The following is a 24487-nucleotide window of genomic DNA, read 5'->3' as shown; positions in this document are numbered from 1 at the left end:
CTGGGAATTCAACAATATTGCTCTCATTTGAACAATTACATGTTTTAGGCTTTAGTTGTTTTGGGTCACAAAAAGCCTCTGAATAGCTTTCAGCGCTGGCCCAACCACCACGAAAGCTTCTGAACCAAGAGCCCCCAAAACTAATAGTTCTCTAAGTAATGTTTGCTGCAGGTAAGATCTTGCCTACTCATAAGAGCTATTTATCATCCCTTTTTACAAAAGTAAATGAATGAATAAACAAACTAACTAACTAATAAATAAATAAATAGATAATCACTTTAAGCCTTGAAAGGCAATAAAACCTAAAAATATCTTGTATATGTTTCCCAAGAGTTGCTCATGTGTATAAGAATAATTGCTGCTTGCTGCATCAAAAAAAAGAAAAGGGTTGATTCCAGAAATACTCAGTAATACAGTAATCACTGCCATCTGCAGTTGTGCAAAAAAACTTATGCTCCCACCACTGCTGCTTTCTAAAATTGTGCTGTTTTTTTTTCCTGTTTTATGTTCTCATGACATATGTGCTTCAGATGCTTTAACAATGTGATTTGAACATCAAAATAAAGAGTTAAAAAAGTTTGGCTTTTTTGTCTGCTCTTCTCTCCAAACTTTTTTTTGTAAAAAACCTCCATCCCCTTGTATACTTGAGAATGATGTCATTATAAACCATTTCTTAAAACTTTCTAAATGTTGTTGTGTCACTGGAATTCCATATGTGTCTGTTATCTTCTTGTTTTGTACCTCAGGGTCTCCATATTAGCTTTTAAACACCACTTCGGCTCACTTTTTTCACCAGCTTCAATCGGTCTCATGGGCACATTGCTTTGTATTTGCAAGCTTTTCCAGGTTGTTGTTGCAGATGATTTTGGACCTAAATAATGTCTCACCATGAGGGCATTTTACCTACAGTATGTATGAGTAACCAGTGAAGACAAAACATGGTTTTATTCAAAGACAGGCTTAAGCACCTTGTTTTACACAGACACAAATGCATCATTACACCATCCCCACTGGCACCACTGCTTATGTTATTGCTAAACTGTCATTGTTTACATTACTTTAATGCTCCATGGCTATTTCTCACGGTATAAATAGCTGGCAGTTGTGTTTGGATATTATAAAGTAGTTGGATTAAACTAGCCGCTCAAAACACTTTGAAAAGTAAACCTTACTGTCCACAAACCTAATTAAGTCAGCTTACCAGGGGAATTTTCTCTGAGTCAGTAAAATGAAGAATCATGTTTTGCTTTTAAGAGCTCTCTGTTCTTCAAATGGTAACCTTCTACATAGCTATTTAGCTGTTTAGTGCACAAAATGTATTTTTCCTCCTGGTTCTTTTACTGCCAGTTCGACTTATCTTATGTGCATCTGTGATTATTATCACATTGTTACTTATTTGCATAATATTTTTTTTTACAACATCATTTAACTCTGCAGCCTGCAGCTGTGACGAGAGGACAACTGCTGGCTGTGAAATGGGGTCTGGGAGGTGTATATGCAAGCCACAATATGCTGGAGAAAACTGTGATAGCTGTGCTGACGGATTCCATTCCTACCCCCAGTGCATTCGTAAGTTTATTTACTGTAATATGCTTTATATTAACTAATTAAGACGCAAGGTATTTAGACATGTGTGCATGTCCACTCATGGGGAACAAAAACATAAAATTACTGAATATATAATGATAACCAAACATGTAGGTTCCCATTTTGAGAGATCAAAACAAGTACAGTACTAAAAAGGTTGAAGTTAGCCTTGCTGATGTCCTTTCAAAAATCCTGGCTAGCAGAGAACAAGCTGCTGTGATCCTGAATGTTTCATCTTACACACAGGCAGGTGAAACTGCCAACCTTCCTCTTTTATGGCTAGAATAACTGCCTTGTTCATCTTTTTTAGCCTTTTTTGTCTCTCTCTGTCAGTTTAACCCCTGCAGGACAAAGCATAATCGAAAGAAGTATGCCTTTAATGCTGTAAGGCTACATGTCAAGAGACCACTGCACTCATTGTAGGGCTGACTTGTGTTATTGCACATTCCGCATAGTCATGCCATAGCTACATCCCAACAAACAGATACAGAAATTAGACATACAAAGAGAATATTTCCTTGTTATCGCGTTGATCTTTTCTGGCAGTCTGCTTGGGTGTAAAGATAAGCTGCTTAGCCTTTCATCTCCTGAAGTAATTTGTGGCGTTTCAATGTTCTCTCTTTGAGTGACTTGCTGTTGTTTAGATCACTGGATGATTGTGCTGCTGATATCATGCAGGTCCTGTGATCCATGTGTTTGCCAGGGGAAATTTAAATGTTTTTTAATTAACTGGAATTGAGTCAAAGGGCTCATTGCATGACATGTGGAGATTGACATTTAAATTCCCCATCATCTAGTTTTGACCAGAACTATCACACTATCGCACACCTGAGGTATGTAGATCTGAGGTGTATTATTTTCCTTGACATTAACTTAAATGTAATTATCATTTATGAGTAAAAGATTTATTACTCTAAGTTATTAAGAGATCTTTTTGTTTCCAGTCTGTAATCACTGACAAACTAGATTAAACATGTCTGCACTCATTAAGAGGCTGCCTGAGATTCAAGAGATGCTTTTTTTGCTGTTTTTTTTTTGTCTGTTTGAAACTATTGCAACATGCTGTAGCTTAATCTTTTAAATGGAGGTTTTGTCTGTGGACATATAATCAGCCATGTTTGTTTCAGACATTGTTATTTATTATGTAACACGAGCTAAAAGCAATGTCACAGTCATCAGAATACCAGTCATAAGGCTATCAGAGGCCGCTGGGCAGCTCAACTGTTTGAGCTGGCGCCCCATGTAGAGACACTAAAGTTCCTCTTCACAGCTAACCAGTTTAAGTCATCACTGCATGTCATTCCTCCCCTTCTGCCCACACTGCTGTCTCTGCTTTGGCTGATTGAAGGGCACTCAAATTGAATAAATCAATCAATAAATAAGTGAAATAAGGCTATCAGCAAAAGTATGAGCATGAAGGACTCAAAACACTTTGAGACAAACAAATTATATAGGCTGAAGATTCAAGAAAAAAGAAAAGATTTACTTCCCACCTCAATACTGGATGTGCAGGATGAAAGTGTGTCAGTGTTATGTCAGTGTCTGAAAAAGTGAAAAAAGTCTGTCCATTACTAAAACTGAGGGTCAATATTGAACATGCTAAGTTTTATTTCTTCCTTCTTTACAAAAATTGAAGTCTAGAAATGGAAATTATACTAGTCATGTGGTGCTGAAGTTGCTAGGGAACCAGCTGAGACTATTAAAAAAGAAAACCACTCTGAAGCAACATAATCCTAGCTAAGCCAACCAGCTGCTAGTTGATGCTACAGATTTTCTGCACAAACATAAGAGCGGCATGAATCGTCTCCCCAATCTTATGGCAAAGAGGCAGATTTCTAGACAACTTAAAGAAGCTGAAGTCTGTGCCCTTTCATGCTTTGTAAAGTCAATTTGATTCTTGCAGGAAATACAATTCAAGTTGACACATGAGGTTTTGCTTGATTACAGTTTCCCATGACAAGAGGTCTTAATTTTTTTGTCTTTCTTTTACAATCAGGATACCCCGTGTACCCGGCGACCACCAAATCTCCAGTTGGTCCTATTATTAGTAAGTTCAGAAAATAAAATTTTGTAACATGTCATGGTGCTTGATAGGTATGTTTAAACAGTAATTCTTTTTTTTCTCTTTCTCTCTCTCTGTATAGGGCCCAATCCCTGCCCCCCAGGCTATTTTAACTCACCCAGTTGTCGACGTGAGTGTGGTCATAGCTAAGATAAAGATTTTTATGTGGTTGTGCTACATTAACTGCTTTTATTGCTGGTTCCCATTTGAATTTCCTGTATCTACAAGAAATCCGCTCATACTGGGCCCTATGGGAAAGCTTTTTTATAGAGCATTTCATGAGTCACATTTACTTAGAGACAGGACAGATGGTTAAAACTGACTGTAGAGGACCATGTAAGGTACCACTGATTCTGAATGTCTTTGCTGTTAGGTTAAACGTAAAAAACATGTGCTGAAGGTCTGTCGCCGAAAGGCTTAGTGTATCTATGTGTGAGGTCATGTTTGAAGGCCTTGTGAAGCCTGGCGTCTGTTATGTTTGGGTTTGTTGGGATGGTTAGAATGCTGTCATAATGCATGAGAATGCACAGTGACAGCAGATAACATGCAGTTGTTTTAGCATAACAGTCTGATGGTCTCAAATGATCTGGTCCATCAGTGGGGATTTAAGCTCAAGTGGTCTCTGTTCTCTTCTGATAGTAGTAGTCATCTGGGACTGTTCTCTGAGAACTCATCAGTCTAATATTAGTTATGGCCCCTGTTCTAAATTCCATTTTCTGGTTTTCTTTAAGCTGGGAAACCCATTATTAGTAATATGGTATTTCTATTAAAACAAAGACCTTTAGCCTCCATCTATTTTAGCCTCCATCTATTTCGGTAATCTAAATTTTCACAGAATAAAATCAAATGACAACATTCCTGTAGCATGTCTGCTCAGGAACTTTTCTTTCATCCTGTTAGCAGACTGAAAAGGATTTTTATCAGCAGCCTTTCGGAAAGCCTATTTCACAGTTTTTGAGCTGCTTAGAGGCAGATAAATGCGTTGTAGTCTCTCTGGTGCCAAATATATTAACATACCAATACCAGGTGAGGCTTGACAAGACGTAGGCACCTGCATGGTTGTACTACTGTGTGCAACAGAATGAGAATAGCTCAGCTGAGCTAAGGTATTTGCTATTCTATGTTAACAAGCTGGAATAAAGAAAGTGCCCCACTCTTAAGCAGTATCAATCATTTCAATCAATGTCCGTTAGTTTGAATTTAATTGGTTAAGTTTTTTCCTATTTGATTGCATGCAGCGTGTATTTGCGACCACAGAGGAACAGTGTATGGAGTATGTGATGCTACAGGGCGCTGCCTGTGCCGTCAGGATGTGGAAGGGGAGCAATGCGACCGCTGTCGACCTGGATACCACTCCTTCCCAAACTGTCAGGGTGAGACAGAACCACCCTGCTGACAACTGTTTACTCAGACAGTTGTAAAAATGTATCAGTGTTAGCTGTCAGAATGATTATGGGACTTAACTTTTGTTTGATAGAGGTGGTCATGGGATGTTAATAAGTGAACCATAGAAGTGAACTTGTGTGAAGTGAAAGATTAACAGAACCAGGTTAAAGTGAGTAAACATAGATTTTGAATTAGAAATTCTTAGTCATTCTGGTCAAGACTAATCTTTAAGTAGATTAAAATACATTTTACAGAATGTTTGCTAGGTAGCTACAAACTATGCCAAAAATTGGCACAAAAGCTCTAAATGCTTATTTTTTGAGAAGAACTATTAATTGACCCATGTATATAGACAAATAATATTAAGGAATGGACAACAGCCTCACAAAGAAAAAGAGTCGCAACCTATAAACTGTTAAATGATCAGCTGGAGTTGAAGACCCTTTCCTCAGGCAGCTTATTTTTGCACAGTTCATTTTGAAAAAGACATTTTAAAAGTTTCAATTTACAGTTTGTAATTAACATAACAACACAGCAGAATTAACATGTTTGAAAGTTGAAATTATTTCAAGTTGAATTATATATTGACATTTAAATGAGTCTTTTTAAAGTTTACTTCAGGATTACTTTCTTCTTTCATCAGCATGTCGCTGTGATGGGGTTGGCATGGCTGACGGTGTCTGCAGTCCAAATGGTCAGTGTATTTGCTTCAGTAACTATCACGGACAGGAGTGTGATGAATGCGCTCCAGGTTACTATGGATACCCAGACTGTGTTGGTGAGTGAGTTTAATCCCTGGAGAAAAATTAAATGTCACTTCTGGTTTTACTGTGGCCTCTTCTCATGACGTTGGAGCAAAATAAAAATCTCCTCCTACAGTGTCCTGTACCATCCTACTTTGTCATTTGTACTGATGTTTTTGTGCAATGTGTATGATACAGTAAAGAGAAGAGGAAGATGCGATGTATTTGACCTTTCCAAGAATCCTGCTTATTTTCTGTCCTCAGCATGCCAATGTTCACGAGAAGGCTCTTATGGGACATGTAACCCAATATCGGGGCAGTGCCTCTGTCTCCCAGGTGTGGTGGGCCAGCAGTGTGACCGCTGTGCCTCTGGGCTGAGATTCCCCCAGTGCTCAGGTAACCTGTGGATGCCATTGAACTCATGAAAGCTTTTATTCCAGAGCAGAACTAGACCTCAATCTACTCACATTTTGTGCTTGTCACTATGAGTAATTTAGTACAATTTCTTGACAGCTGGTATTTACTAAAAGGCTTAGTGCTTATCTGGAGATTGTTCGATTAGCCCTGTTACATATGTTTTTTATGTGAGTTTCCCTTATAGTGTGTAAAATTCTGGGATAAAGTAATATAAATGAATCGCTTCCACTCATATACAAAGCTTTTGTACCTTGTAATTCACTGTCACTTGTGCCCTGATTTACCACTGAAAAGGAGCATGTCATAACTTAGAGTTGCTGTGCTGAAAGAGGCACAGGTGATTCTCCATTTATATGAATTTATTTGGAATGCCAGAAGAAGACGTTTCTATTGATTGCCCAGCCGTGTTATTTTTGATTGATTGAAATAAGTCAAAGATGACCTGGAATGTCTAACAAGAAGGAAAAATGCACATGCCACACTCCATTTTTTTGCAGCTCTTCATGGTTTATTTTTAGCTTCATTTATGCTATTAAAAAAAAAAGATTTTAATGGACCTATAATAGATCCAGTAGGAATATCCTTGTGCACTCTTTTTTGATCCAAGCCAAAGAGTGCATCTAAAATATTTTACTTGAACAGATAATCAGACTCATGTTCATAAGATGTGTTATCTCAAAAGAAACAAGCTGTGTTTGTGTTATACATAAGTTCCAGGATGCTGTTAATCAACAGAGCTGCTTGATTTCAACTAATTTACACTGCTTCTGGTAGACTCATTTGGTCTTTATTGAAATGAGCTGGTCGCACCTGGGTTTTTAGATCAGCATAGTTTTAGGATGCCACCTATAAAACTTGACTCTCCTATCAGCATTATTGCATCTTGTGCCTGAGTGGGCATTTAGGTCCTTAATGTTGAATGTTAAAGCACCTTTTTTATTAGGGCTCAGCAATATGCTCTTAAGGTTTTATTACCAACTTTTTGTGGCTATCATTCCACAATATTTATTATTTATTTTGCATTCTTTTGTGTGCTCATTTTCCAGCCTCCATTAGTAAGTGCAACACAGCAGGAACAGAGGTCTCCGATTCTCAAACAGTAAGCTACACTCTAGAAGCCCAATTTTTTGTTTGTCACATCTTCTTATTGCTCAAGTCTCTATAAGCATTGATACTAAATAGTGGTTTTGGTCTAATCTGGGTGTGGATTCAGATGGAATAACAGGCTCACCACTGATAACTGATAACAACTGAACTCTGGCCAGCCTCTTAAACTGTATAAAAAGGAAGTGCTTTTCCCATGAAATTTAAAGGTAATTGTAAAAGGAACAGAGACTTCCTTTCATTTGGAAGAGGAAGAAACAACAACAGCTTAAATTAATGCTCAGCTTTTAGAGCTGGGGACATATTGTAAAAAGAAAGAAAGAAAGCTGCCAACTTCCATTCTTGAGTACTTGCTGTGTTTTACAATATGGAGGCACTCAAGAGTGATTTGATCTACCTGATTGTGAACAATGTAACCGGGCTTTTTGTAGCAACTATCAGTCTCAACAGTCCTTAGATTCCTTATCTGTTGTTTCAGGGCTCCTGCCGCTGCCTACCAAATGTAGAAGGAACCATGTGTGACAGGTGTAAACCTCTCTACTGGAACCTGGCTGCAGACAACCCTCGTGGCTGTGTAGGTGGGTTTCCAGAAACGTAAACAAAACAAGAAAACTATCTCAGCATTCATTCATGAGTGATCTAAATGAATGAATGCTTAGCTGGCCTACTGTAAGCAAAACAATTCTGATTTCTCACCTAACCTTTTAACAGAATGGTAAAGTTCCAGAAGCAATCTGATTAAGTACTGATATGGGTCTTTGCCCTCTTTACCCAGAAAATATGTCAACATACCCCTTTCAACAGGGCCGGATCTGTCTTCCAGCCCCTCAGGGGGGAAATGAAGAATAACAATTCACAAATTCCTTATAGCGTTCTTTGCTTTCAGTGTGAAATTTTGTCGGTTGGCCACGTTGTAAACATCACCCATATGAACATTAAAAACAGCATCTTATGGCTTCACCTTTGCCCCCCTGCAAGTTTTACTTAATGCATGCTTAGTCTTTTTCCAACTTAAAATACTTAATATGGAAATAAAAAGGTTACTCCCATTATACAGGTCACAGCTTCAGGCTTTCAACAGGTATCTGTCTTATATTAAAGTTCTGCCTTTCAAACATGTTATCACTACCATGCTGCCTGCAGACACAAGAGCAGGAAAAGTGCCTTTAATATCTCAAGAATGCCTTTGGTTTGCTGTGGCCAGACATTGAGGGAATTTTGTTTTTAATGGGTGCATGGCAGGCTGTGACTATAAAAGTTTCTCTGGACCTTTTGATGTGCAGATCTGTGAAGATTGGAGGGTTTTGTGTCACTGTGTTTCAACCATGAATGTTACAAAGCTCTGTAATCAGGAACCATTCACTGCAGATCCCCCGTTACGTTCTCATAACCCTTCCCCGCTCTGCCTTTCTTTCATACCAGAGTGTCAGTGTGATCTGAAAGGAACACTAAGTGGGGTTGGAGAATGTGAACAGGTGAGTGTTTTCAATATCACAAAACGATATATCATTGTCTAACCACATTGTATTGTCAACATCAACGTCAACAGGTTTTTGTGAATGGAGTTTTGACTGCATTTCTTAGCTTCATCTTTGTATCGTCACTCTTTGCTTGGTCATCTTTTTGTTTAGATAACTGGACAGTGTCACTGCAAGCCTAATGTCTGTGGCCATGCATGTAACTCCTGCAAAAATGGATACTTCCTGCTGCGAAAAAAGGATTACCTTGGCTGTCAAAGTAAGATGTTCTTCTTTAAGTCCAACATCAAATCTCGCAAAGATACATGAAACTATTACTGTATTCATTGACATGGAAAAATTGTAAGAAAAGCTGCGATAGAGCACCTCTTTGATCGTCTGTGAGAAAGATTTTTCTTCTGTTCTGTAAATTATGACCACACAGTAACTGCTTAACTTTGTCTGAGAATAACTCACTACATTATGTCAGCTAGGCTAGCACTGATTCCAGATAGACAACACTAAGGCAGAGAGTCAAGCTCGAACAAAAATTCAGTATGGCTTTAATAAGTAATGAATCTGAAAGGTGAAGAATGTCGTGTCAGAGACCAGAGCTAGTACTTGGTACCAGGAGCAGAAATGAGTCAAGCAGGACGAGAGGCTGGGGGAGCAAACATGCAAAAGTCAAGCCAAAGGGGGGAACTTTAGTGGCGTTCACAGGATGTGAAGCAAGCAAAGAGTGTAATGGTGGCAGGAGGTTAGCAATGAAAGGCTGTTGGCTGAAGCGAATTGGGGTCAGAGCTTTAAAGGGGGTCTGATCAAATAGGTATTTTTTTTTCTTCCCCTTAGGAAAGTTCCTAATTGAGTGAAATGACCCAGAAGTATCTAAGTGGCAGCCATGATAAAAGCTGGTCCATTTCTCTAAATGCAAAGGAAAGGAGCTTCAATGCTTCCTTTATTATTTCTTTTCGCAAAGGAGACATTGGACCATCCCTTACCAAAATTAAAAGAGACATTAGAAACAAAGATTGAGCAACCGTTTTTATTATGATGGCAATGATTTTTATTCCAAATTAAACATCTCCATAATAAAAAGAACTTTGCAGCAGGTTCACTTATGGTTCATTGATGTGTCCTGCATGAAACAACATAGTATGAATGCATATGCGTGGTAACCAATGGCTTTTTTGTAGTCTGTATTTGGAACAGTTATACTTTGCCAAAAGTTATTTATATTGTCTTTGGTTCCACCATTGCAGATTTAAATGTCAGCCTTTTTAGTATGTGGTCGGGTGCTCGTAGCAGAGTGGGTGTCGTTCCTAAGGGCCCAATTAATTCATTCCTCCTCACAGCTTTCTTTGTCCTCGTGACGTTTTCCATCGAGGACCAGGACAAGTGTTTAGGAAATGAAGTGGGAGGTATTGTTTCTGTCTATTCAGCTGTACACGCTGTGAACCATCAAAGTGCTTGAATTTACTAACTGTAAAGAAGCCCAGTATTTGTGAGTTTGGAGCTACAATTTAGCTGCCCAACATCTGCACACCTGAATCCACACATGCAACGAAGAACAAAGAAGCAATCCTTTATGTCTTTGTAAAGTCAATAAAGTCATTTGTTTGAAAAAGGCATTATGAAGTAGGAAACCAAAGCCACAAGGTACTTGAATCCATCTTAAATAAAATGGGAATTCCATTCAGGAGCAATTAGAACATTTAATATCACAAATGATAAGTACATTGGGCTTTATAGCTTATGGGGAAGTTGTTCAAACTGATTCAAACTGCCCTTGAGGAGTGTAATTAGAAAACGAGAAACAAATAAAGAAAAATAGACATGGAAAAGTCATGTTGGTTGGGATCGCAGGATGAACACTGTCAAACAGAATCACTGTATTTTCATTTGGTGTTAAGATACTCTTCAGTAACTTCTTTTACACTCTGCTGTTTTCTCCAGGTTGTCAGTGTGATGTAGGAGGTGCCACTGGTATGGCGTGTGATGAGATTTCAGGACAGTGTCTGTGTCGGAAAAATATTATTGGCCGTAAATGCACAGAGTAAGATATAGTTTCAGATGTTGTATTTTTTTTTCATGAAATACAGTAGGCATAGAATAAATGAAACTTTTTGTCTCTTAATAGGCCAGCACCTGGCCACTACTTCCCCACTCTGCACCAGCTGAAGTTTGAGGTGGAGGATGGTACAACACCTCAGGCCAGACCAGTACGGTTTGGTTACAGCTCCCAGGAATTCCCAGAATTCAGCTGGAGAGGATATGCTATAATGTCCCCTGCACAGGTTTGTCTTTTCACATTAGTGTGTTTGATGTATTGGATGCATAAATGCAAAAATGACTTGGGACGGTTTATTTGATGAATTATCTGTGACTGCTGTGGCCCTTTGGTTTTCTTTCTTGATCCACTCTGATGCGACCATGAATCTTTTGCTTTTGCCTTTGCACAAATAATCCTCCTTGAAGCACACGGCATCCTGTTATTTCATCACTGATGTGAGAATGTGGACACCAGCTCTCTTAGCACTAACACTCTTTGTCTTCAGCCAGAGGTGATCCTAACGCTTAGTCTTGGCTTTGCTGGACCTTTCCATATTGTAATGCACTACTCCACCCCCCAACACAAAGGGGGAGCACGAGTGAGAGCGTGGATCTTGGTGGTGGATGAAGCTGACTCTCAGTCTTGCTGTGACTGTAAGTGAAGGGCCTGCCTTCCTCTAGCTCTATTTCATTTTCTTCACCTCAGCTAGCTGTGTGTTAATTAACCTGCTCTGTCTGCTCAACCTCTCCATCCACCTCTCCATCCTCCAGTCATTATTTCTCTATTTAACATCACTCCTCCATCACTCCTTGTCTACTCAAACCTGTGCCATTGCAGTCAGTAAGTAACTGTCATCCCTGCAGAGTGAAGTCAGAGTAACAGTGCATGTTGATCCACAAGATGGGAGGCAGAACTTATTCCGTGTGGTTCTGCGGTTCATTAACCTCAACAGAGTCAGTGTGACCGGTAGCATCAAGGCTACCAATATCAGAGGCACTGCAGGTAAGGCTGCCTCTAACATTATGATTTCACCACCAAACTGTCAAATCTAACCCATCATCAAAACATTTCCTTCATGACATTTTTTTGTTAGTTGGTGCATGACGTGTGTTGATAGTGATCTTGTCTTTCTGCGAGTGTATCACATTACAGTCATCTGTGCTTGGTGTTCTGCAGGGACAGACCAGAGTAAAGAAATAGTATTCCCTCCGAGTCCCACCCCATCCTTCCTCACTGTCCCAGGAGAGGGCTTTGCTGAGCCCTTTACATTGAATCCTGGGAAATGGATCATTCACATAAGGGCAGAGGACGTTCTCTTGGTGGGTGTTTTAAGAAGAAACTTGTGTTAAAAGTCAAAAGAATAAGAATGAGAAGACGTATTTTCATATTTCAGTGTCATAAAGGCACATTTGAATGTACATTTATAACTATAAATGTAAAATCTATCTGGTTATAAAACTGAAAACATTTAAAGTTGTATTGATATATTATTATTTCCCTTTGGGATAAACAAGGTATCTTTTCCTTTAATTTGACATTGAATTTAACAGAACTTAAATGGATGTTCTCATTCTCTCACATTAGGACTATTTAGTGCTGCTGCCCAGGGATTACTATGAGGCGTCTCTGCTTCAGCAAAAGATTACCGAGCCCTGCACATACTTACCCACCGCAAACAAGGATGCAAAGTAAAGATTTCTCTTTCTTTTTTCTTATTCAATACATTCTGCCTTTTTTTCTCTTCTTGGTGGTCGAGTGAAGTCACTTCCTTTGTCTCTTTATGTGTGCTATAGCTGCCTGTTGTACAAGCATGTAGCCATGGATGGCTTCAGCTCTGTGCTGGGCTTGCAGGGACGTCTCACTACCCAGAGAGGGCGAAGTAGGAAGCAGGCTGTTGAGCAGCGTCCCACCTCAGATCACCCTTATATGGCAGCTCTCGGCGGGAGACAGGTTCAGTATTCCAGAGATCACAACATGGTTTGCAAACTGGGCTTTAAAAAGCAGGTTCATGACAGCTGTTCCAAAGTCCTTAATAAAACCATGAAATTGGACAAAGTTCTAGAGTTTGTAGACTAGAGCAAAGATAAATTCTTAATCAGTCTTTGGACATTATTTCATTAAATGATATTTGGAGTCTTAAAATGCCAGAATGTCTCCTAATAAAATGCATTTTTGTGTATTGTAGGCGCAGCTGGTACTCAGTCTGCGTGTGCCTCATCCAGGCCTGTATGCCCTTATTTTGGAGTATGCAAACGAAGTAGACACTGTCCAGAATGTCAACATACTCATCAGTGGTCAGTCAGATGGCCAGATTTTGGCTCGGGCCAACATTTATAGCTGTGCTTTCAGGTGAGTGTTGTATAGGAAGCTTTAACAACATCTCATAGGCTAGTTTGGCATTTTTGTTGTTTCCTGTTCTTGACTAAATTAATTGGAAAAAAATGTGTATAAAGTCCTACACTAGAAAGTAGGGTGTTTTTCAACTGTTTTGTGGTCTTATCCGTGCAGCTATTTGTGCCGGAGTGTGGCAGTGGACAGTAGAAATCAAGTAGCAAAGCTGCAGCTCTCTCACAGGACGGAGATTCTTCTGCAAACTGCCTCCGCATCATTTCTTCTGGTGAGGGAAATATCTTCACAAAAGATTTGGAATAACATCTTCCCCTTAGCAGCAGCATGATATTTGAAATAAAATTGTTTCTCTGTGTAGAATAAAGTCTATGCAGTGCCTGCAGAAGAATTCTCCACTGAATATATAGAGCCGAAGGTGCTGTGTGTCTCCACTCATGGACGCTTCACTGAAGACAGGTAAATGATTTAACACACTTTGCATGCTTTTAACAATAATAATTATCACACTTAAAATGATTGAAATCATTTCTTGCATTTATTCACATGAAGCCAACATTTTAAAAGAACATTACCTTTAAATCCTTATTTTTATGTTTAATACAACTGGATGGAAAATCTATGGGCAATTGAAGTTTGATTAAACCTTTTTGGCATAGCATCTGTGAATGTACGCTGCAATTTAAAACATACAAGATGCTAGATTAGACCTGAGATCAGAGATGCACATCTGTTCCCCATCTGTGCTCACATGCATTCCTCCAGCTGGATGAGTTCACTTACCTGAGGCTGAACTTTGGCTCAAAATTCTTCAGTCAGCCTAAATGTACTCTCATTTTTTAACCTAATAAGCAGCTTGGACATCACAGGTTTTACTGCTGTCAGGGTGCAGCTCTGTCGTCTGCTGTGTTACTCAATGCTTAGAGCATGAAAAAGTTATAAACCAACTGATAGCTGGAAAGGCCTTGAAAGCAAACATGTCTCATTTAATTAAGATTAGCATACTGTCGGGAAAAAAAGATAATACTATTGAGCTCTTAAATTGTTAAATGTTGCAATTGATTACAACAATCATAATTATTACATGATTATTATAAGGTACTAGTGACATTCTCAGGGATTTTCCTCACCTGACACTGTAATTTAACCTTGCTTTGCACAATGGGGAAGTAAGTAAACAAAGCAACAAGGACAATATATCAAGAGGTAAAGAAAGAATATAGTCTCTACCACAGTTACAACCTGTGATTTGCTGCTGACTTTACTCGTCCTAAATTGCACTGTGATTTGGCAAACAAGGCTTCAGGTAACAGACTTGTTGCTGTTTAATGTTTGTAGTCGACACTGTGTTCTACGGCAGTTCAGCAAGCCCTCCACAGCCTGGATTCTGAACGCGGCCCGTGATGGGCAGCGTCCGTCTACAATTGCGGCTGCTCTCATACGAGGAGATGATGAGGATTGGAGGCCGAGACGGCACTCCGGGCTGTTCTCTGTTCATGAGCCTCAGAGTGATGGGACGCTGCTTAAATTCCCTCAGGTATCAGTGTAAAAACCACACTCTGCCCTCACCTTGTAGAATAATTTTAGCCCTTTTGAACTCAAACCTGTGCTTGGGACATTCAGTTGGCCGTTGTACATTGAGTATTTCTCATTTTCAATTTCACCAGCACTTTTTTTTAAAAGGTTTTCCCCCTTTTTTTCACCTAGATTGAGATCAGTTTCACTCCAGCAGTTCCGCTCCCAGGCAGGTATGTGGTTGTGGTCCACTATCACCAGCCTGAACATATCTCCTTCCCTGTAGAAGTGCGAATAGATGCAGGGCGCACATGGAATGGTGAGTGTGTAAGAGGAGGTTGCATTTCGAGCAAATTGAATTATTGATTTTATTGGCTCACTTCAGATATTTGAGTTTACTCTGGCAGTGGGATGCTGATTCCTTCTTAAGGTCAGATAAAGGCCTAAAGGTGTCATGGCAAGATGATCGAAGGCCTTAGACACACTTCCCTATATGGATTTGCCAGAGAGATGGATTTTTATGCAGCATGATATTGACTCACACATGCCTAATTTTAAAACTGCCTTCTCCTGCAGGTCTGATAAATGCAACCTTCTGCCCTGCAGTCTCAGGCTGCAGGGAGGTTGTCATTGCTGACAACCGCATTGGCTTCGACTTTGAAAAGAATTCTTGGCAACTACCCACCATCTCTGTGATTGTGCCACCTAAGAAGACTCTTATTCTGGTCAGTACTTTAAGTAATATATCAAACACCCTCAAAATCAAAATAAGAAAAAAGGCAAAAATATGAAAGAATTTAGTGAAACAGTTCTGTAAAGATTGTAGGTTTGTGAAGTCTTTGTTTTAAACCGAAGTTGCTCAGGCTGAGGACTTGGCATGCTGTGGTCCCTGTGTTATGCCATATCCCCAACAACAACAATGAAATGACTGTATTCCACCTGGCAGCCCCACACAGCTTTATAAAACCAAAGCCTCTAGACTGTGTAAAGCAGGGGACAAGTTGGACTTGGCTTGTGTGTTCTGGAGCATGTTTTATCTTTCTGTCTTGGATACAACCAATTAGAAAAATATGCTTTATGCACTTAATATTCTTTGTTTTTTTTCACTCCCTCGATCTTTTAAACATATTCGAAGAGTAGGTGCTGATGGCAAAACTGTATGTTCATATATAATGATGTGATTTGTATTTTGTTTAGGATCATATCTTATTGGTTCCTGATAGAAGTTACACTCCAGAGCTCCTGAAAGAGAAACCACTGGATAAATCTGCAGATTTCATACAACAATGCAGGGGAGAAAGGTTCTATACTGAGTAGGTATCCACCTCCTAATACAAACTTGATTGCAGTCCAAATCAAATTTTTCTTCGACCGTTTGATAAGTTATTTTTTTAGTTGTGAAAATATGCAAGACATAAAGCTGCCTTGTAATCTGTGATAAACTGTTTTCTTGCTGTACCAGTTTTGTAATCTTCAGAAACATCTCTTAGTACATCAGGTGGTTTTGAAAATGGTGCCATCTAGTTGTGACCATGTATAATACCACATCTGTATTTAAAAGAGCTGCTTTTCTTTATGCCTTGTTTTGTCTTGCTTGGCCCAGAACCTCCTCCCGCTTCTGCGGAGACTCAGCCAGATCTCTTGTAGCAGCTTATAATGACGGAGCACTGCCCTGTGGCTGCGACAAGTCCGGTTCTACAGGAACCGTCTGTGATCCAGTTGGAGGACAGTGTCCCTGCAGGCAGCATGTCATCGGGCGTCAGTGCACAAAATGTGCCACGGGATACTATGGGTTTCCCTACTGCAGACGTGAGTGAATATTAACTTTTGGCTAATATGAGTATGTGGGGATACCCAATGAGATGTCTCTTATGAAAACATAGAAAAATATACACACAGCAGTAATGTCGTTCTTTACACCCTCAGAATACATTTAAACCTGTGTGTGTGAGCTCTGTAATCTCCCTCTGTCTCTAGCATGTGAGTGTGGCCGCCGACTGTGTGACGAAGTGACAGGACGCTGCATCTGCCCTCCGCAGACAGTCAAACCATCCTGTGATAGATGTAAGAGTGAGACTTTCAGCTACCATCCTTTGGCGGGCTGCGAGAACTGCGAATGCTCTCCGATCGGCATTAATACAAACGCAGGGCTTCAGTGTGACCGCATTACTGGACAGTGCAGGTGAGCTGAAGCTTCCGCGGAGCATCCAACACTGTGCACGTATTGAAACAAAGAGTGCAGCATTTATCGGTGAAAGAAAGGAAACTTTTTTATAACAGGCATTTTAGATACATAAATGTAAAAGCTGGCAAGAAAAAACATTTTGTACATGTCAACCAGTTAATTTTCTGGTGTACAGATGTCAGTTTCTGTCTTGAGCTGTACTGTGCAAAGATTGTAGACTAATTAGATACTTAAATTCTAATACATGTTGATTTACCATGTGATTTAGCTCTTATTCATTGTGCAACATACCAACAAGTCAACACATACAGCCAGAGTCATCAAAATCTGTTTCCAGATGACAAGAGTGAGCAGTCTGGCAGATGACGTGACCCATTAGGGGCTTTGATCTCAACGCCATTTGGTCGTTCTGGAATTAAACAAGGAGATGGAGGTCACAGAGACATCCTGAATCCAAACAAAAATGGTTCCTTTTTAAATGCATACACTGTCATAATAATATTTTGTTAGATTTTCCTGCTGTTGCTGCACTTTGTGTAAAGTTGATAGTGAAAAATCGTTAGACTGGATGTTTTTAGTGTCAGTGTATGGAGGAGCAAATAACCATGTGACGCTATGTACAGTAATGCAAACATTGAAATTATACTTTATTTACCTATACAAGATTTTCAAGGATGGATTTTATATTGTGAAGGTACACTGTTGATTTACTGTTAATTTCATTTACTGTGTGTGTATTTTAATGCAGTTGCAAGCCTCGTATTGGAGGCCGGCAGTGTGATCGCTGTGCTGCAGGTTATTATCGCTTCCCTGACTGCGTGCCTTGTGACTGTCAACAAGGTGGGGTCACATCTGGCGTGTGCCACCCAGACACAGGCCGGTGTCTCTGCAAGGTGAGTTCAGCTCATCAAATTGTTGGTTTAAAAACTCCCTCTTGCTCATTTGACTTTATTTGTGCCTTGCTGTTTTGACTCTCTCTTTATCGCTACTGCCATATTTTCAGAAAAACACTGCTGGCATCAGGTGCGATACTTGTCGGAAAGGTTCTTTCCATTTTGACTCCTCTGACCCACTCGGCTGCACCAGCTGCTTCTGTTTCGGAGCCACTGACCAGTGTCAGAGCTCCAGCAAACGCCGGGGGAAGGTGTGCTTGCTTTTCATGCCTCTGCATGTCATTGAATGCCTTTGGAAATTGCCTTCCTTGCAGGGTTTTCGGTTGATATAACTCAATGTTAGGTTATATAAAATCATAGCATAAGGTGCCTTGTTGATTTTATTGTAACTTGGTTACTTTTTATGCAGTAGAATAACTGTACTGTTGTGAAAAATATTTTGAGTCGCACATTATATCTATTGTACTTTAACTGCCACATTTTCCCTTTTATTAGTTTGTTGAGATGCGAGGGTGGCGTTTGGAAAGCCCAGACAAGCATGAGGTTCCTTCTGTTCTGAATACAGCCAGCAACACGGTGGTGGCAGATATCCAGGAGCTCTCCCCTACAGTTCAAACTCTACACTGGGTGGCACCACAGTCCTACCTGGGAGACAGGGTAAGTCAGTGGACTGAAGCATCATGGCCACGAAAACAATCTCAAATACCAAGAATAGATGGTAGTAGATGGTATTTTCGGTCAAATGTTCCCTTTTTGTTTTAGTAAGAAAAAAGTAAGATGCAATACAGCAACAATTATCCAATGCAATACATTACTGCATTTACAGATGAAAAAAGGTGGTGCATTTTGTTAACCTTATAGAATCAGTAGTACAACGTATAAGTGCAACACTGGAACCTGCTGTTACAAAAACAAACTTTTAAACATTGGTCAAATATGTTTTTTACAATAGTCTTTAAAAACTTAAACTAAGGAGCTACTGACAGAAAAGCTTGGAAATTAGTAGCCTATATGCGACAGATTTTTTTCTCACATGATTGAGAATAATCTCCCATTATCTGGTTGGCATTCACATTATTTTAGCATTCCTCTCTGTGTTGCTGTGCTTTACAAGTCTGGGCCGGATAAATACATGACTCGAGTTGCGACCTGTTGTGTCTCAATGAGGAATCAGTATCAGGTGTCTGCGGCCGAAGTGCAGACACGGGAAATAGTGTGCTCACATGACAGATACTTCATACTCTCTCATACAAAAGTGAAGTGCTTCAACGGTTACTGAATGTAATTTGGGTCCAGATTTTTGTATGTGTAGTCCTCTCTCAAAAGATGAACACCCCACAGAGGAGAGGTTTGGACTTGAGGGGCAGGGGCTTACTCCACCGCCTAAAACCAGCTGCTATAGAATAAGATTGAGTGCTGTCGTACTGTTATCCTGCAAAACTGCAAGAAAAAAAAAACATGTCACAAGCATTTCACGTAGAACCCAAGAAATCATGACAACTTGTTAAAAAAAAAGACGTAATACAGTATGTCTATTTTAACGCTCTGGCCTTTAATTCAGTGAACTTCAAAGTCTATTCAAATAAAGTAAGAGAAATCTGGTGTTCTTTGCCTTCTTTTAGGTTTCATCTTATGGTGGTTTTCTCACCTACCAGTCCAAATCCTTTGGGATTCCTGATGAGGGGATGGCTCTGATCAACAGACGACCTGACATTGTGCTGACTGTGTGTAGTGTCTCTTATCTTTCACTCTTACTGTTGTGCTTTTTTTTATTTTCTTTCACTAGTAGATTTGCAGCCTAGTTATCCATTTCATTATGTTCCACCCCCCTAGGGTCAGGATATGAATCTGATCCACGTGGCTCCAGCTGCTCCACTTCCAGACAGAATGTATCAAGGCAGAGTACAGCTCTTAGAGGTAAAATAAACATTTCCTCTCACTCAGCACCACTGCTTTGTGACACTGCTAAGCTTTAATTCTAAAGCAGCCGCACAATGTGAACTTTTTGGAGTGGGATGCAATGTACTCATGTTTTCATCAGTTATGTTGTTTGAGTTTGTTTTTAAGTTTGTCTGATAGTGTCACATAACATGCTTTGTATCAAATTCTTTAACAAACTAATTGAGTAAAATATACCATTTATGTGTATATTTTCAGTTTTTTTATTTATTTCTACTGAAATGTCCCTCTTGAATAGTCCCCCTCTTGCCCTCGATGATTTCTTAGGTGAGTTTCCCAAACTTTGTCTTGTTTGCAGGGAAACTGGCGCCATGCTAGTACCAACAGGCCTGTGTCCAGAGAGGAATTCATGATTCTCTTGGCAGGTCTGGCAGGCCTGAGGATCCGAGCCCTGTATTTTACTCAGAGCCAGCGACTCAGCCTAGGGGAGGTGGGCCTGGAACAGGCCACTAACACAGGGACTGGAGGTCCTGGCAATACTGTGGAGGATTGCTCCTGCCCATCTGAGTACACCGGAGACTCCTGTGAGGTTAGTAGTTATCCTCACTCCAGTGAGAATTGGATTTTAAGTTTTTCGTTTCTTCGTTAGAGCACATTCTTCAGTTACTATACAGTATCTTATCAAAAATTTGTGGCGGTAAACTTGCTTGAAACCTCTCTACTACTACTACTAGGTATGTAGCGCTAAAAGTGAGTATATGTTATGCCATTGCTTTTTAAAAATTTTATACTTTTAACATGAAGTGACATCTCAGTCAATGTTGAAAAAACACATTGGTTCTTATGATCCATCCATCCATCCATCCAGCCATAGCAGCCATCCATACATACATACATACATACATTCATCCATCCATCCATCCATCCATCCATCCATCCATCCATCCATCCATCCATCCATCCATCCATCCATCCATCCATCCATCCATCCATCCATCCATCCATCCATTTTCTATACCCACTTAATCTGTCGGTCGGGTCGTGGGGGGGCTGGAGCCTATCCCAGCAGTCATTGGGCAAGAGGCGGGGTGATTCTTATGTTGAACCAGTGAATGAACTTTTTTTTCCTCATTGAAGGCTTTAGGGAGCTAAAATGTATATGCATGAGGACATATAGTGGGAAAAAGAAATAAACATTTGACACCTCATCTTGGAACTGGGATGTAATAGCCATCAATTGAAAAACAGGGATTCAGACACAGTATTGACAGCATTGAAAGAACAGAAAGCATTTTTGTTTTTACCGAACCATAGGAATATATCCCATCATCTTTTAGTGTGGGACCTCGTTGAGACATGTCTAATTAATCACAGATCAGAACAAATAAATTAGTCAGCATTACGGTTATATCAACTTAAGTGATGATTTTCATGAAGATATATGCTATTTTGATAAACAAAGATGAGTTTTGAAGATATAAACATTAATTGGTGCTGGATTTTAAAGAAAGATTCTGTGATTTTATTTTCCAAGTGTGGCTCGTTCCTTGTTTTTGAGTGCAAATGATTGAAACACAGAACATAAATTCATTAATTCCCAAATGGAGAGAGAACATTGCGGCCAACAGACGCCAATTGTTATCACACTCTGTATGTCCACATCATGTAAAGGATTGCTATTGAGATGGCCTTCAGCAGACCATTAATGCCCTTAGAGATGAGTTGTTTCAGGAAGACAAAAGTCTACATATAAGTGACAGGCAGCTGTCCAGAGAAAAATAAAGTTACGCCTCCTATGAACAGACAGTGGATTGTATTCACAGTACTCAATGTTATTACAACAAAATGTCTTCAGGCTGAAATGCTGAAGCTGTGGTCAGCTGTGCGATAGAATGTCCATACGCTGTATCTAGCAGACTACCTCATTTGACCATCAGCGTGAGTAAAAGAAATCTACACCAAAAAAGAAAACTTGCTTTGGAATGTATGTTTCTCTGTCTCTCTGATCAGCGTCTCTGTAATTTATTCTTCTGTATACTCACACTAAAACAAAAAAGAATTTCCTTAGAATTCAAAAGCCCCATCCAAATAATTTAAAATGTGCCAAATAGTCAGCCCTTGCATGAGGCAACGAATTGGTGCTAGCAGTTCCTCTATACCTGAGGCTATCGCTAAGATTAATGGTCAGTTCTCGTCAGTAACAGCATGATGGATGCTGATACTTTGATATATTTCACAAAAGCTCTGTGTCCATCTCTTCCACTGTGTTTTCAGATACTTCTTGTATCATTCTGGGCCTGTCAGTTGCAAAGATAAGCATTTTTTGCTTACATTGCAGCCGATCTTTATAGTGGCTGCTGATCATTTCCTGATTGCCTGTCAGTATTTTACACCAAAACACAAGAGAACATAAGGTGAAGGCAGAAAACTGACAATATTTATTCGTCAAAATGCTGCCAAATATATGCTTTTAAAATGATATGAGCCTGAAATCTGTTACATGAAATGAAAGACAGATATTGAAAAAAATCCCCACATTCAGCAATGAATCTTTTTTCTACCTGAAATCTACATGGTATGTAGATAAGGTAAAGAGAAAACATTTGAAAGAATTTGAAAAGATGATGAAAAGGTGGGAATATGAGAGCGTTCTGTCAGGTCTGAAAAGGAAAAAGGATAACGAGCAGGGTGGGGCAGTGCATGGACTGACATCTTGTCCTCATTGAGTCGGACCTCCTCCTCATAGTTTTAAGGGTGTCCAGACATGTCTGAATCAAGTACCACACCCTTTTGCTGGAACAAAAAATCAGGTTTTAGGTCTGAGGTTTGTTGGTGGAACTTCATGGAAAATACCAATACGGAGCGCTGTGCAACTAAAGGATGTAGCCGCAGGCTGGGATATGTGTGGCACAATCATACAGACATAATATTAGTGATTATACAGCTATGATAACTAACATGGTTACAACTCACAAAGTTTTAGCTCAAACAACCTTGATATAATTGCTAAGGAAGGGCTTTATTTTTCGTTTCATCCTGAGAATGGACCTAGTTTATGTTTAAAGAATTTCCACTGTTTTGCCCACAGAGCCAAAATAAACAAGAAAACCAAGCAACCACAAATGAGAGGGGAATTATTCATGAAGTAGAGATTACGTTATTGGAAAATAAATTTTTATAAAAAAAATAATTTTATTTAACTTTATTATATATTTTTTACTAGTGTTGTTGCCACTGATCTTGTTGCCTACGTTTGTGTTTAAAGGAAGTTGACTATATGTGCCCAGAGGTGATATGACAAGGTGCCTCGCCTTGAAATGTTGGGTGTGGCACTTGGCAACAAGATGTTACTCATAAACCTGAGTGTTTCTCCAGTATGTGCATGAATCTGTAAGAAGACCCGACACACCTAGTTGTGTGTGTTGTGCATGATTCATGTGTGACTATGTTGTCTGTGTTGTCTGGGGATGTCTGACTTTTCCCTCAGCCACATATGCTTGTACAAATCATATGATATAATATGCAAAATATTATAGAGAATACATACAGTGTTGAATGTTTTACCTGCCTTTTCAAGTAGAGGCTTTGTTATCATGCCTTTTCAGCTTCAGTTGAGCCAAACGGCACTCACGTTTTGTGATTTTCCGTTTATTCTGTGAGGACAGTTGATTTCCTGTTCTTGCATTGTCATGCATTCACCCTTAATTGACTATCTGAATATTTCCCCAACCATTCTATGTGTTGGTGTGTGTGTTAGTGTAGTAATGCAGCAAAGCAAAAATGAGAACTTGTAGCACTTGCATGTAAGTGCTTGTGTGCCTACATACACTCATGCTGACCTGCAATACTGAGTCAGGTAAATGGGGTGTGTCCTCATTGTGTCTGCGTGTGTGTGAGTTTGTGCGTGTGTTTAAAAGGCAGAGGCAGGGGAGAGTGGAATGTTATTTCACACACACTAAACTTTGGGAATGGCAAATGCGTGTATGGATAGACACCGGCATAGATGGGTTCTGCTACAGACCCTGATATATTGGACTTTGATTGGACTTTGCTGCGCTGGAAACAGGCCGTTCAGAAGGGAAGAGCGACCGCGCCACACCAGACATCATGACAGATTGACTCAGCAGATACAAGATCCTTCTCCTCAAGACCAGGGAGTTCAGCGGATAGAGTATCCATCTGTAAATGACATAGGCACCCAAGGGGTACGCTATCCCTCATTGCATGACAGGGGACAGACCGTTCAGTATCCTTCACTTCATGACAGTAGTGCCAGTTCTCAAATACAGGTAAAAATCTGTGGTGGAAGATTGAGGTGTTCTTTCTTGTTGAAAGGGTGTTATTTTACCTGAGCTGCTGCGAATACTGTGTCAGCTATTGGCTGTTTGAGACTGAATCAATGTTATCTGTGAAAGCAAAGGGCATTCTTCGTGCTCCAACTGTTAATGCAGGGATGAATGGTATTGCGTCACAAATTTGTTTGTGTGATACAGTTTGGCTGTACGATGATGTACAGCCTGCAAAAGACAGAGATTAATGAGACTTTTAGTTACACATTTTAGTTATATGGTTGAATTCTGTTTGACAGAAATATGCTCAAAGTGATGAGTTGAATCTATAAATAAACTCTACTTTAATGTTGAAAAATTGTGTGCTTATATGTGCTTTTTTTTTCCTCAGAAATGTGCTCCTGGCTTTTACAGAGATGGCAGTCAGCCTTACCTGGGTCAATGTGTGCCCTGTGAGTGCAACGGCTTTGCTGATGAGTGTGAAGACAGGACAGGGAAGTGTCAGGTGAGAGTCACACTCAGCTCTTAACCTATTGTAAAGCCTTCATTAACCA

General features: G+C 39.8%; 1 protein-coding gene across 1 annotated transcript in view; it reads left to right on the top strand.

Annotated features, from left to right (window-relative positions):
- The window catches only part of LOC140268187 (laminin subunit alpha-3-like), a 58606-nt gene that overhangs the window by 19801 nt on the left and 14318 nt on the right, over positions 1-24487 (top strand). The window contains exons 10-41 of the mRNA XM_072362962.1: positions 1438-1569; positions 3584-3634; positions 3732-3779; positions 4888-5022; positions 5679-5813; positions 6043-6174; positions 7242-7294; positions 7778-7877; positions 8722-8774; positions 8931-9036; positions 10710-10809; positions 10894-11050; positions 11670-11808; positions 11983-12125; positions 12391-12494; positions 12600-12756; positions 12992-13155; positions 13315-13423; positions 13514-13611; positions 14491-14689; positions 14860-14986; positions 15244-15392; positions 15865-15980; positions 16271-16476; positions 16645-16849; positions 17601-17745; positions 17856-17996; positions 18241-18402; positions 19368-19469; positions 19579-19662; positions 20003-20233; positions 24325-24438. Coding sequence (XP_072219063.1) covers positions 1438-1569; positions 3584-3634; positions 3732-3779; positions 4888-5022; positions 5679-5813; positions 6043-6174; positions 7242-7294; positions 7778-7877; positions 8722-8774; positions 8931-9036; positions 10710-10809; positions 10894-11050; positions 11670-11808; positions 11983-12125; positions 12391-12494; positions 12600-12756; positions 12992-13155; positions 13315-13423; positions 13514-13611; positions 14491-14689; positions 14860-14986; positions 15244-15392; positions 15865-15980; positions 16271-16476; positions 16645-16849; positions 17601-17745; positions 17856-17996; positions 18241-18402; positions 19368-19469; positions 19579-19662; positions 20003-20233; positions 24325-24438 — 4097 coding nt within the window. The remainder of the gene's footprint in view (positions 1-1437; positions 1570-3583; positions 3635-3731; positions 3780-4887; positions 5023-5678; positions 5814-6042; positions 6175-7241; positions 7295-7777; positions 7878-8721; positions 8775-8930; positions 9037-10709; positions 10810-10893; positions 11051-11669; positions 11809-11982; positions 12126-12390; positions 12495-12599; positions 12757-12991; positions 13156-13314; positions 13424-13513; positions 13612-14490; positions 14690-14859; positions 14987-15243; positions 15393-15864; positions 15981-16270; positions 16477-16644; positions 16850-17600; positions 17746-17855; positions 17997-18240; positions 18403-19367; positions 19470-19578; positions 19663-20002; positions 20234-24324; positions 24439-24487) is intronic.

Source organism: Leuresthes tenuis, unplaced genomic scaffold (assembly GCF_036924035.1).
Source record: "Leuresthes tenuis unplaced genomic scaffold, fLeuTen1.0.hap1 SCAF_14, whole genome shotgun sequence".
NCBI lineage: Eukaryota > Metazoa > Chordata > Actinopteri > Atheriniformes > Atherinopsidae > Leuresthes > Leuresthes tenuis.
The sequence above is the reverse complement of the archived record's forward strand: the minus strand, read 5'-3'. Positions and strand labels throughout refer to the sequence as shown.